Here is a 14,871-nt window from a genome sequence, read left to right on the forward strand (position 1 = left end):
AAGGACATTTGCAATAGAAATTACTTGGGACTTTATTCCGGCAATGTTGAAACAGGCAAAAAAATGGCCATTGGCCAGCATCTTATGTTTTGGCTCACACTGAATGTAGAGCACATTTGATCAGCAGTGTCAACTCCACCTTTACTCATATTATAAAAGGTAATTACTTCTGGCTTCTGCAGCTCTCCAGTAGTTTCATCAATGGCATCAGTTTCACAGAGTGAAGACACGAGAATCACGTTTTTTCCTCTTTTTGGTACATATGAAACCAAAGTGATGTTATTGTTAAATCCAAACAAACTGCTGTACTGAGCCCTTCCTCTGGTATTGATGAAACTGGCTGATAACTGTCTTTTATTTTTCCTAATTGTCACAATGTATGACAATTTCTTTTTCTTCAAATCATTAATAAGATCTATGTCCGTAAACCAATTATCAGCGGTTATGTTACGCCCTGTCTCAAAAAGAGGCTCAGCAAGTCCTTTCACTACCTCACTTGGCTTTTTGCAGACCGAAAATGGCCCTTCTGGCTGCATTCCTGCGTAAATTTCAATATTATATGTGTATATCATTTTAGCATCCACAAGGGCAAATAACTAAATATCATACTTGGAGGGCTTTGAGAGTATATATTGTCTGAATGCACACCTCCAGTTATGAACAAAACGATCAAACAACTCACGGATTGGGCAAAGTCGATCATGTACTTTCCGTTGTCCTCGGCTCGTCCGATCGTCAAAACCGATACTGCGTATGAGGAACTTGAACCATTTTATGCTCATTACCAGTCCAAATTTTTCAACCCCATCTCCTTCTGTTCCCCACAGCTCCTCCAGACTCTGCCGATTACCTCTGTAAGTGCCAGCCAGGTACAGCAAACCAATGAATGCCTTGATTTCAATGACGTCTGTTCCTTTTGCATCCCTTTCTCTGGCAAATTTGGCTTCCACTGAGTCTATGTACTTATTAGTGTTTTCGACTATCAATTCCAACATTTCTGTATTAAATAAACATTCCCAACATAGCAATATGGTTTTTGCATTTTTAGCTTCTCCTCTTACGCCTGGAAGGGGCGTAATAATGTTGTGATGCTGTATCCGACGAGCAGCAGCCGGAGATGGCTTCCTGGTCCACTTTGTCTGTTTATCTCTTCCAATAAAATAACCTGTACGAATGTCCTCTTCCTCTTCTTCATCCTCATTTGTTCCTTCTTCCTGTTCACTTGCCGAGTCATAATCATGTTGCTCTACCTCGTCCTGGGAATCAAGATCATTTTCTTCGCCCAAATCCTCAACCAAAGCCGGATCTTCGTTAGCATCATCATAAAGAAGGATGCGTCTTATTTCTGAAATATCATTCGGGTTGGAGAGATCGAACAATACCTTATCCATATCAACAGCAAATCTGGAATCAAAGTCAGGAAAGAGGAAATTACTTATTAACATAACATAACCGGACACAGTTGGCCTGAGAGGCCAGGACCGGAAAAGTACTTGTATATTAAGGCAATGCATATTTCTATAACAAAGAAGACTTATTCTTAGTAAACTGAATGATTTCAATAAAATTATCTTTGAAAAACTCACATTCGAAATTATGACCCAATCGGGCGCACTTGGCCTCTCGAGCCAGGAGGGGTCTGGGCCAGCCGGGTGAAGGTTGATGACCGACTGAACTGAGGCGTGCTGACCGTCGCCAAGATTGAGGAAACTATCGTTATGGGCGCCCCGCTAAGATGGCAGGGGTAGGAGTGACATTCAAAAAAGTGTTTTGCTGGCCTCTCAAGCGAGCTGTGCCCGATGGAGGGTTAAACACGAAAGGATGATACCGCATCATATCATTTAGCCGTCTTGCTCGAAGCTGGTGCATCCTCAGCCACTCATTATCCTGAGAAGGATCGTTTATTACCCTAGAGGAATGCATGGAAGATGAAGAGGGAACAGAGTAGTCACTTCATCAGAGGCATGCTTTTTGAAGTACACCTTTATGCCTTTCTACGTATGAAGGTAGTGAATTTTTTTCCATTCTGGGACTGCACCTCCAGATGAGAAACACTTAAATGTATATCGATACCAAAGGAATTAACTTTCCAAATGCTTCCACCTACATTTCTGACCTATTTCTACACTCATGACCTACATTTCTACCTATCAATCATTAACTCAACTATTCTCTGATATTCTAAAGATATGAACTGTAATGATCTTGAAGGTTGTATCATGGAATAAGGACCCGTCTCCTCCTTACATGGTACTTGCCAGACTCCTAATCACTGACTACTTAGTGATCCAAGGTTGTCAACTAAATATCACAAGAGCTATGCAACTCAGATACAATACTTCTGGCCATTTAAGTACTGAAATAATACACCTGCAAATATTTAAAATCTGCCAAATCGAAGGCAATGAAATTCAAGTTGGAAACACTAAGTATTAATTGGGGGCAGGAATATAACCATATATCCTACGATTCTTAGGTCAAAGGGCAGTCCACAACACTACCCTCATTGCTTCGCATATCCAAGCCAAAGGTCCTCGGTTAACTCAAATATAAGTAAATTTTTTCATGGCAATAATTAATAATAGTAACAACAACTATCTCTAACCCTTTTCCATGAATAAATTTTAAGGAATATTTAACACTGATACTCGGTGATAAAGTTAAATTTGGCCATGTTAAAGCCAAATATCTGGTCATGAAATGCTATACATTCCCTGACAGTATTCCTATTATCTGTAGGACCTAAAATTGATAAAAATGACATGACTGCAATATATATAGTAGTACTCACAAATATGACTTACACTGCTAATCAAAGCTAATGATAAATATTTGATTCGACGCCGAAATTCTGCCCGATATGAATAAATAACAGAAGACACACCAAAAATTAGCCATGGCAGTCCGCCCACTCAGTCGTGTTATTTTAAAAATATTGTGAACAGATGTCGCATGAAAATGGTGCAGAGGTTGCCTCTCTTTCAAAAAATAGAATCATGAAACGCAGAGCCTAATTTCCACCACAAAACCCTTACCTCCCGATCACCTGCAAGGTTTCGTTGTCAGGTTTCTTACCTGTGAGGTTTTCAGGTATGTTGTCATAATCTTCAAAGTTAGGAATAGCCGAAGGATCTAATACCTGGTAATATTCATCCTTGTATAAATAATAGCCTAATACAGCCACTCCTATAACAGCTGATATCAAGACTGCAGTCACCACCACGATCTTTATGTGCAAATTAGATCTGCAAGAAAACCGTTGTTACATTGATTACATAACCTTGTCCTCAACAGCACACAGTATACTATTAAAATCATTTGTCTTCGATACCCGATGATTTTTGTATCAAACAAAAGTTAAGAACTATAATGATTTTTCGTCTAACTCACTTCTGACTTTCCAACAACAGTTGATACTTCGCTTGAGGCAATGGTCGTATACCTGTCATTATATCCTAGTCTTTAACATCCACTTTAACCTCATGAAGCCGTGTATTCTGCAGTATCAATCTGCTCAATACCTATAGTCTCGTCTCTTTTTTCATGTTTTAATCATTGGAACACAGAGGATTGTGCGCAGTTTGAACCGTTCGTACCCTTCAAGGTGAGCCAAACTACCGAATTATTACCTCATACCTTTGCAGCAGTTATATAAAAATTGCTGGTGTCTAAGAACTAAAAAAATCCGCATTTAAAATTTAAAAAAGTTATTTCATGCTTGAAGGACTTATGCTGGAAGAAAAACCCCTTTCGCATTCAAATATTTGTGATAATCCACGATGTTGGCCTCGCGACTAGAACAAAGACGTGACGCACGTTATGCGCAATCGCGCAAGAAATCAAGAGGTGAAGTGTGAAGGGGTGAAGGTGTAGATAAGCAAATATAATATTAACTCTATGGAAATAAGAAATACTTACAGAAGACGTTGAAAGTGAAGTTTCTCCTTGCAATAACTAGATCAACCACATGGTTAAAAAGGATAGTTCGGTTGGCTGAATAACTAGGAGAAATCATAATTACAGGTACGAAAGAAAGCGCGATTATGTAAGCTTACACAACGTGTAGTCCGTGACCAAGAGTACTGGGTATTACCACAATGCGTAATTGTGGTATTTAGCCCTGTGCACCAATACATGACGCTAATATGCTAACTGAAGAGAAACACTGAGCAGGACGTTTGGGCCATGGTCAGAAAGGCAAAGACTACGTACGTTACTCGTTTGGGGGGTAAAAGGCAAAATAATGGGGAGTGTCGCAGTTGCACCACACCGCCTTATTCATACATGAATTTTATATCAGGGATAAAATGTAGAAGTAGAATGCAATGTGTGCTGGGTGAGGAATTCAACTCATATACAAGATTGACTCCCAATTAATCGCCTTACAGCCCCTGATAAAAATAAACTCCACCATGGTGGGTAAAGGAAGGGTAGTAGCCTTCATGGTGGGTTACCCTTGCACAACCCACGCCCTACCCACCATTAAGGGTAAGGGAAGGATAGAAAAATCCTTCGTCAACCCTTCCTAGGAACTCCTTCCCTTACCATCCGTGTACCCTTCCTCTACCCACCATTAAGGGTAAGGGAAGGATAGAAAAATCCTTCGTCTACCCTTCCTTGGAACTCCTTCCCTTACCATTCATGTACCCTTCCTCTAGCCACCATTAAGAGTAAGGGAAGGATAGAAAAATCCTTCGTCTACCCTTCCTTGGAACTCCTTCCCTTACCATCCGTGTACCCTTCCTCTACCCACTATTAAGAGTAAGGGAAGGATAGAAAAATCCTTCGTCTACCCTTCCTTGGGACTTAGCATTTATAACTGAGGAAAACATGTCCTGAAAGTGTCTCCTCAGCTACTTTCACCTGCTAAAGAGTATTGAGTTCTGTACAAGAACGTAAGCAGTCTTTGAAAGCAAAGATAGACGGGCTACACAACTAATCTTTAAAGTTCCCTTAAGGAAAGCAATAATATACATATTCAGTGGCTTAGCCAGGGGTGGGGTACTGGGGGGTTCGGATCCTCCGCCCCCCGAAATATAAAAACAATCATTTTCCTTCATAAAAGAAAACAAAATATTGAAAAATAATGAATTAAAAAATATTTCTTTGAACTATTGATGTTTTTTCGATTATGAAAAGTGTTTGAATTAGTTGAAAACCCATTACTTAGTATCCTGTTTTTCAAAAATTTCCCCACCTGGTTTTGGACAACTTCACAGTATTTTCTTGTACTTTTCACGTACTTGCACAATCTGACGTGTGTTCGAAGGCGCAGAATTGTGTCGTGTAAAGTGGTGAATTGCTGGAACACACGCGGGGACGTGGAGATGGCAAAATAGCCCGTTCTAATTTCGTTCATGCATTCCCGCATTTCCTCGCCATTTTAGAAATTAATGCAGCTCTAACCTGCGCAATTTCGTGTCCCGTGTAAAACGGCCTTTAAACATAGCAAGTGTGACAAATAGTTGTATCTCTGGGTGATGTAATCTCACCCAGGGAGGATTAAAACCTGCAACCTGTCATCTGAAGCGAGGACATTACCTATTTGCCGCCAAGGTCAGCATTAATTAGTGGGTGAATGGCAGGCGTAGGATTTATTTTGAGTATACACGCAGGTCCTTTTGATTCTGGGTCAGGGATGGAGGAATTTTAAGTGCCAAGCAGTATGAGAATGATTGAAGGAAAGAAGACCCAAATGATAGGAATCGGCCTTGGATGAATCTGCCCTTGGTACTTGAACTGATTATTCCTTCATTGACACAGAAAAAAGTATATTTACTTTATGCTGGCAAGTGTGAACCTTTGTATAGTTACCTACTCTTGGATTGCTATCAGTCTTCTTCCTCCATGCCCATGTCTAGTCTCATTCAGGCACATCCATGAACCTATGTTTTTTGTCCAGTTTGAGGAAGAGGACAGTCCGCTAAGAGGTTGAATAAAGTGGCAAAAATGGTTAAATGAAATAGTGGTGGATTATGGGAGTAGCTGCTACATCCCCTCCCCCATAATTTCTTATAAAGTATTTCAGATTGTTATCGAGAGGGGGACTCTCCAAAGAAAGTTTTTATTTCACCAGCTTAAAAATGTTTAGAACCAACTGATAAGCATCTGAAAGCCACTATTCCTCATGTATCAGACCTGAGATGCCAGGTATTGCATACCAGCATGGCACCATAGATAATAATGATCCCCCTAATGCCATTACATTTATCTAGCCATGGAATGAAAGGTACCCATATCCTGCTTGCTTTGCCCTTTGTCTGAGGAGTACACTCATCTTCATTGGGTGCTTTCCATTCATTGACACACGTCGACACAAGTCGACTTGCGTCACGGTTTTCGTGTTCCATTCGGTGTGTGTCGCCGACTGTTGTGACACAAGTCAACAAACGGTAACGCACAGGAATAGGAGAGTTATAAACAAATGCCGCGAGCCGACACAAGTCGACGCGTGAGTCGCATGAACGGAAAGCACCCATTGGGGTTTGGACTAATGCTCAGCCAGTGGAATATTTTCAAGGATGTATATGTACATAAATACCTCCTGTCAAAGTTGACAGAACTTAGCAGTGGTACAAATTTAAATAAAACCATTTTTTGCCCATTAAAATCCATTTGGAAAAAATGCCGATTCACACTTAATTCCTGTCATGCATTGGCAAGCATTTCATGAAATTAACTTGAGCATTATGTATTTGATCATCAATCTCATCCACAAATCTTTAAATATTATATATTTGTAATTTAAAAAAAATCAATATCATAAAATTGAACATCTAGGAAAAAAGCTTATTATCTTAAGAAAATTTAAAAAAAACATGATGCTTCTTCATAGAAACATAAGTTCATTAATGCAAACCTCCAAATAGTTTTTATGGAGTTAACTATGTTGCAAGAAGGGTCTACAATAAAAATAATAGACAATGACAAATTAGGTATTTTTTGAGACAACTTTTAATTAAAAATATTTTTGTAAAACTAAAAAGTACAGTTTGACTTTCTTTAAGTCACGAAGAAGATGAACCACTTAAGTGGCAGGAAAGAGCACTGCATATATATAATACAATTTCCCTTCAATTGCAACTGAAGAGAAGAAAAATTTCAAAACTGGAATAAGTACAGTATGAAACAATGCATTTTCAAGTCAATAAGAAATGTGATGAACAAAGTGAAGAAAAGTAATGCTGAAGCTAGTGCTTCTGTCAATGGTGTTCCAAAGCTCCTCCCCATTTAATTTCACGTAATACTTGAAAATTTCAGTATAAAAATATATTTCACAAAAATGATCACTATTACGTATTTGATGACAAGCAGACGTCATGGGATGAACTTCCAGTTACTTCTTCATTCTACTATCTCTTGCCTCTCCTCCTCTGCGTACTCCTCTTCAAATTCAACTTCCTCGTCTGCAGTTGCCTCCTTTAACATTAAGAATTGCAGTGATTTAGTTTGATACTCTTTTAGTCAAAGGATTACATTGAAAGGATAGTGGCAACATACATTTATGCCCTCCTAAGTTTACTTCAGATCAGTGTAACAAAGCCTTGAAACTATCTTATTGTAGAATGACCCGATGCCACCAGCCCTTAATGAACATACTACATTAGCAGGCTAACAACATATGTCAATTTCTTTACCATTCCCTTATTAGAATAACTTCCTTGAACTAGATTTTATAGATGTGCTACATGGAAACAGAATATACACTTTGAATCGGAGATACTCTGGAATGAAGGCAAATTATTTCAAATAGCTGTAGCAGTCATATTGAAGGATGAAGTGATCGACATGGGGATGAATATAAACCAAATAATTTCAGTTTTCTTACTAGTCTTCACTCAACCCTTTCATCCCTAAGCAAGTCAAAAAAGACAAACTCACCTTAATTTTTCCCCTTCAACCCTATCTATAGCTATCTCATACTTCCAGGGACCTTCAATAGTTCACCATGTGTTTAATGGTTCTACAAAATGTCTACAGGGCAAAGCTTATTACAAAGTTTCACGATTTACATGGAAGGGAGCAATTAGGATACCCAAAAATGCAACATTATATGCATCACACTTGGATACAATTCTTTTCACTAGTGCTAGGACCAAAACTTAGATAGGAGTTATGTAGTTAAAGGAATAAGTTCTCGAAATGATCCTGTGAATAAGTTAAGGGATCCGCTTGCCTGAGGATGCCAGCAGGACAGCTAGCGAAATTGTTGGCATATTTTACAACCTGTGTGAATGCATCCTGAACAAACAGCCATGTAATTTTCATTATGTCACAGCCCACACAAAAAGTGCTCTACTTTGTGGAATATGTACGTCCATGTTTTTTCATGCCCTGGAATTCATTAGCAATTTCTTACCTGATACTGCTGGTATTCTGAGACAAGGTCATTCATATTTGATTCCGCTTCAGTGAACTCCATCTCATCCATTCCTTCTCCTGTGTACCAATGAAGGAAAGCCTTACGTCGGAACATGGCAGTGAACTGCTCAGATATTCGCTTGAAGATTTCTTGGATTGCAGTAGTGTTACCAATAAAGGTAGCAGACATTTTAAGACCTCTGGGAGGAATGTCACAGACTGCTACCTTCACATTATTAGGAATCCATTCCACAAAATAGCTGTAATAAAGAGAGGTAGATTTTAAATTTTTTTTCTAATCATTTTACAATGTGAACAAATTTGCAGATAAAAAACAATTATGAACATCAATATCAATACAATAAAATCATGAAATCAACATCAATAATTTAGATGAGTTTTGAGTAAAACTAAAACTTCGAAACAACTTAGTTCTAATGAGTTTAGAGTCAACTCTTTTCTCAAGTTTACACATTAAATTTAACACCACAATGCACCAAAAGAAGTGAGGTTTTACTTTTATTCTTTGCCACGTCAAACACCAGGAAGAAGGATTTTTGAGAGAGCAACTTCCATAGCAAGTAAATTAGTTTGACTGATTCAATTTCCCCAGTTGAATAGGCTTTTTGCTGTATTTTTTGTACAATAAATAATTCATAATCCACAATAAATACTTTAACGTACAAGCATAGAGCCTAGATTATCTGTCATTTGATTGACAGGCCAATGGATTATCAATATATCACTCCCCCAGGTTTAACAAATAATGACCCACTTCACCCGGTAATTTTTTTATTGGAATTATTTCAGGGCTCCCACTCTACCTAAATAATGAAATTCACTGTTTTTTTCAGGTTTTCACGGTCTCAATGTCGTCAAATTCACGGTCCCTTCATAGGCCAACAATAAGACAATCACCGGCCGTATATTAACTAAAAATTAACGTATGCGACAGACGCCGTGAATGTAAATGCAGCAATGACAAGTGATATCTGTTATGACGTCACCTATCGTTTGCAAAATTCAGGGCTGACTTAAGGACCAACCCAACCGCGCTCTTGCCCGGACGCTAAATACCATGGGCTCCTTTAATATGCGAATGCCCTTAGAACCTTCTTCCGTCTGGATACCAGAAGTCCTTTTTTTAATTCCTCGCCGAGTGATTGTTTTTGCGCACGTTATTACCGGACAGTAACCAAATTTCCCTTACCCAATCTTTCTGAGATCAAGGAAAATATTTTATTAAAATTGTTTATAGAATTTAATAAATCAAAAAATCATTTTCATATAATTATAATGCACTTGGTTTGAAATATATAAAGGCAAAATAAATACCTGCTTAAACACGTTATTTTCACTTTCACTTTATCATTAACAAACTCAAACCAGGTGAGGTCAGTCTATTGAGAGCTATTGCCATAAATTGAAAGCCTATTTGCCGTAGAAATGTTTCCTTAAGTAAAATTCCAATGGCAACCTCATATTTCGAAGCATATGGCATGTGCCCTCAATTTGTGTGGGAACCGAACTTCGAGTTACAAATCAGATGGTTTCCATAAATGGTTTATTCTGGGTCTATTAGAAATGCAAGTTATTTCATTCATCTTTTTTCGAATGCAAGTCCATCCCAAGCTATCACTTATTTTGTCTAAGCGTTTCAATTTCAGACTTCCGCCATTCAAATGGAAAAAAATCAGCCAATGTATCATCATAGAGTACGGACCAATTACTACACTTCGGACATTCGTGTGTAGATAAATGCGTAGACAGTCTGCGCGTGCCTGACCTTGAAACATGATTAACATATCGAATTTGATCAGTCAATTGTAGTATTATTACCAAGATTGAAATATTTTTAAGGTTTCATGGTGAAATTCACGGCTATTTACAGGTTTTTTCACGGTGTACGAAATTCACGGCTTATTCACGGTTTTAAGGTTTTCATGGTTGAGTGGGAACATCCGTATTTTATAATCACTCAGTTCGATGACATGTCAATTAAATGACTTAGAATTTTAATTTCCTTTCATTTCTAATTTGTCCTGCTCAGTCATTGGATCCATAAGTGAAGTGGATGCATGGTGGTTGCCAAAAACTTAGCCAGAAATTTGCTTTGGGGGAAACCAAGACAGTGCTTGGGTGGTATCCAAGTTTGCCTACACTGTTACTCATTGTCTATTGGTATGCATCAAGGAACCATAAATTTCAATAAACATACTATAAATTTTGTTTGCAGAGTCCTGAAGTTTAAAATAAGTTTTTTTTTACCAAAATTGTTTGAGGTGTTACGGTTTGGTCTCCGAAGACTTTTGTCCCCAAAATCCATCTGATTTATTGAGAATTGTTCAGCTTTTGGGCTAGAATTACAGAGGTGTTTCTTTGAAATGATTTGGTTACAGAGATTATGATATGCTACTGTATCAAAAAAGGGAGTGTCAAAGGAGAGGTGCCCTAGGGCTAGCGGCCTCCTAAGCAAATGTATTGTGGGCAATTGCCACAAGGGGAAAGAAGTCATACCAATTTTCTATTTTACCGTATAAGCGCGTGTAAGAGGCGCACTTTTTTTTCTCAGAAATTGCAACCAGAAATGGGGGTGCGCCTCTTACACAAACTTCTTATCTTCCCCCCACCCCTGGTTGCAAGTCCAAGGGGAACTGAGTGGCCTTGGTTTTCAGCCTGAGTGAGTCATCTGAAACCCTGGGTCAAAAACAAGCGGCAGGCAGGGGAGTTTCTACCTTAGTGACGTATTTTTAAAATGCTCCTGTTTGCTTTTCTAGTGAGCATCGCGCCGTCACGTCGGAATGTCAGGCAAACGTCTGCAACACCGCACGATAGGATAAAAAAATGCCGCAAAATGTTTTTTCTTTATAGCTTCGACACTCAAAATAGGGGTGCGCCTCTTGCACACGCTTATACGGTACATCCATAGACTGGCACCTAGGGTGCATAATATACATAAATAACTTTCCACAATTACATTTTGTCTCACAGCAGCACGAACTACCCCAACAGAGGCAGGCAGGTATGCAGGCAGAAATTTGCAAAATAGAGGATTCTAGGTAGGTATGTGGGTTGCCTCTACTGCTATTTGCAGTCAATTCCCACTCATCAAAAAACAAAGCATTTCATTTAGTCACCCATAAAATTCACTTGCATAATGGATTAAGTTCAATTCATTTATTTGCTTTTTTGGGAGAAGACATGAAATGTAACAATATCAAAAAATGAAACGATAGAGGATAGATACGTGTAATCTTCTCAGCAGATGTATCCGGTGTAGTCACCACATGGGACAAACCACAATTTTCACATAATTGACTGGTATTATTGAGCATGCATGATAACTAACCTTGAACTTTTGTTTTGAACATTCAGCATCTGCTGGTCAACTTCCTTCATTGACATGATACCACGGAATATGGCTGCACAGGTCAGGTAACGTCCATGCCTTGGATCACATGCTGCCATCATATTCTTGGAATCAAACATCTGAAACAAGTATTTTAGAAGTTTTAAATTTCTCATTTTAATAACTAATGATGAACCGAACACATGAAAAATGATTAGACTTAGAAATTTAAAGGATATGTTCTTCTTCTATGATATGATATGATATGTTCTAGGACTTCCACGCTAAAGGTGTTAGGAGAATGGATGTGATATGTGGGTTGCATTGCTGCAGAATGAACAAACTCTCCTCGCAAATTGGTAGAGAGCTAGGCCTTGCACACACAATTTAGAATCCTCTACCAATACCACTGACTGTTTAGGATGCTAAATATCAGAGAATAAAATCAAACAGCAACGGGTACAAATTTTCCCTAATTCACAAGAGCATTGGGCCATTAATTAATGCACGAAGTATGAAGAAATGAGAAGCCTCTAATGGTACCCACAACACATTTTCCACCACTAGATTTTAAAAAAATATCACACTATCACAAGCCTTTCTTTACTTGTCCATAAAGCTCCAGGGCACATTGAAGTCTAATTGATCAGTGTTACAATAGAAATGTAAAATTATATGGAATCTATACACAGTCATCAATGGAAAAATCCATAGATACTTCACAAATAATCACGAAAGCCAAGGGAATGCTATGCTATAGACAATATATTCATGGCCTCAGTCAAAGTCCTTACGTCCGTACTTAAGTCCAGTCAAAATACCAAATATTTAAAACTGGCATAAAAATTTTTAAGTCATTAAAATTGATCAAGTCTCACAGCAAGAGGGGTTTTAAATATATATTCAAAATGGTCAAAAAAGAAGGCATTATCCAATTCCTTATTCATCATGCAATAGGTCTTTCCAGCCCAACAAATAGCAAGGAAATCAACGAGAATTTACTAACCTTATCTTCAAATGGATTCTCTAACATGCTTGTCAATTAAAATTACTTCATCAATAAGTACTCCCTCATAGGTCAGCAATTTTAAGTATACTTTCATTTGTTAGCTGTAATCATGTTTCAAAATGAATAAACTTCTCACCCAATTTTTTATAACATAACTTACTTGCTGTGTTAACTCAGGAACTGTGAGGGCTCTGTACTGCTGGCTACCTCTGGCTGTTAAAGGTGCAAAACCAGGCATAAAGAAATGAAGACGGGGGAATGGCACCATGTTAACTGCTAGCTTCCTTAAATCAGCATTTAATTGACCAGGAAATCTTAAACAAGTTGTGACTCCAGACATTGTGATCTAAATAATGAAATAAAAAAGCACATAACTATTTGAAAAAAAGAAGCTAAAAAATTTGACCATGGCTTAACTGAATGAATGACTCCATAACATGTAAATAGTATGCACACAAAAAAAGAATCCATTGATATACACCAATACAGAAGGTTTAAAACAAATTTTTCTAGAATTTTTATTGGTACGTAAGTAGACTTTGTGTGCTGATTAGTCTGCACTGGTCGTAAAGACACATTATCCATATGAATGAAATGGGACAGACTTGGTAATCTCCATGTTTATGACATAATAATTATGACAGAGAGCGAAATATTCAAACAGAGCTTGAAGCTCATGGAAACAGAACCCTCATTAGGCCCGTCCTCCCAAACTTGAACTCACTTGCAGGCTTGTGATCAAGGTTATTCTAACCATAATCACTGCAGGACTAAGTATTCCCATGGTCATGTTTCAAATAATTATAGAAATGGAACAACTATTATTAGAGATAAAAATACTTAAAATTACTCACTGAAACTAAGTGATTAAGGTCACCATAAGATGGAGACGTTAGCCTTAATGTCCTAAAGCAAATCTCGTACAAAGCCTCATTGTCAATGCAGAAAGTTTCATCTGTATTTTCCACTAGCTGGTGTACAGAGAGGGTGGCATTGTAAGGCTCTACGACAGTGTCAGACACCTGCAATGAAATGCGATAATATTAAAAATTAGAGCAATGATAAATTGTAAACAAAACAAGTAAAAACTTAAACATGCATTGGAACTTAAAAGTTTATGCATTTAGTCATTTTAAAGTAAATGACGTCACCATTATTCATAACAAAGTTTTTTTAGTTTTCTACACAAAAAATAAAACACTAGTACAGTATGTAAAGCATATAGTGAGAGGCATCAAGACTCACAGGAGTAGGATAAAATATGGATGTAGTGATGCCAAGCAATTCCTACCTCCATATTAAGAGGAATTTCTCCATGGAGCAATTAAAAAATACTCCACTCATAAGTCACTGGGGTCACCAATTTGACTGGTGATTCCATAAGACTATAAATACAGGTTTATGACGTTAATTATGCCATTAAATGTCTATGAGCATTATATTTCCTGTACCTATTGTGATTACATTATCACAATTGTAGGCTCAATCATATGAATTGATCTGATGAACATGCTGAAGCTGCTGTGAGTTAATCACATACTTGAACAATTCTCACTAATTATTGGTGCCTCACCAATCTCTAAAAAATTATAATCCTAAATTAGACTTAGAGGCATGGAATATACCTTAGGGGATGGAACCACCGAAAATGTGTTCATTATTCGGTCTGGATATTCCTCTCTTATTTTGGATATTAATAATGTGCCCATTCCTGATCCTGTCCCACCTCCAAGGGAGTGAGTAAGTTGAAAACCTTGTAAGCAACCACATGCTTCAGCCTCTTTCCTCACAACTTCCAACACACTGTCGACAAGTTCTGCTCCTTCAGTGTAGTGGCCTTTGGCCCAGTTGTTTCCTGAGAGAAAAAATAATTTTTTCCAATTAGTACAAAATTTAAATTTTTTATTATCAACTATGCAACCAGTAAGATTCTGCAATGGACTCATTTCTTTCATTACACAAATTTAATTTATTTAATGGTTTTTATTTGAAATAGTACACACTACAGTGTAATAAACTGTCACAATGCCTAACTAGCACAGATTTGAACTTATCCTTGGAGAAATCAGATATTGTGGGGATAAGCTTATCTTCCACGTTTATTATCTCTTTTTTCCTGCGATTTCAAGCATTTGGGGAGGGGTTGTCAAAG

The 14,871-nt window shown here is 37.8% G+C and overlaps 2 protein-coding genes across 2 annotated transcripts in view; both read right to left on the reverse strand.

The window, feature by feature from the left end:
- LOC124157383 (chitinase-3-like protein 1) overlaps positions 1-3,723 on the reverse strand; it is a 36,300-nt gene extending 32,577 nt beyond the window's left edge. Inside the window, exons 1-2 of the mRNA XM_046532058.1 lie at positions 3,391-3,723; positions 3,076-3,245 (exon numbers count right to left, since the gene is read on the reverse strand). Of these exons, the coding sequence (XP_046388014.1) occupies positions 3,076-3,245; positions 3,391-3,449 (229 nt within the window). The 5' untranslated portion in view covers positions 3,450-3,723. The remainder of the gene's footprint in view (positions 1-3,075; positions 3,246-3,390) is intronic.
- Positions 3,724-6,936: 3,213 nt separating this feature from the next.
- The window catches only part of LOC124157384 (tubulin beta chain-like), a 44,695-nt gene continuing 36,760 nt past the window's right edge, over positions 6,937-14,871 (reverse strand). The window contains exons 4-9 of the mRNA XM_046532059.1: positions 14,345-14,574; positions 13,574-13,741; positions 12,880-13,065; positions 11,711-11,850; positions 8,360-8,621; positions 6,937-7,419 (exon numbers count right to left, since the gene is read on the reverse strand). Coding sequence (XP_046388015.1) covers positions 7,345-7,419; positions 8,360-8,621; positions 11,711-11,850; positions 12,880-13,065; positions 13,574-13,741; positions 14,345-14,574 — 1,061 coding nt within the window. The 3' untranslated portion in view covers positions 6,937-7,344. The remainder of the gene's footprint in view (positions 7,420-8,359; positions 8,622-11,710; positions 11,851-12,879; positions 13,066-13,573; positions 13,742-14,344; positions 14,575-14,871) is intronic.

This window comes from Ischnura elegans, chromosome 4 (assembly GCF_921293095.1).
Source record: "Ischnura elegans chromosome 4, ioIscEleg1.1, whole genome shotgun sequence".
In the NCBI taxonomy this organism is placed as follows: Eukaryota; Metazoa; Arthropoda; class Insecta; order Odonata; family Coenagrionidae; genus Ischnura; species Ischnura elegans.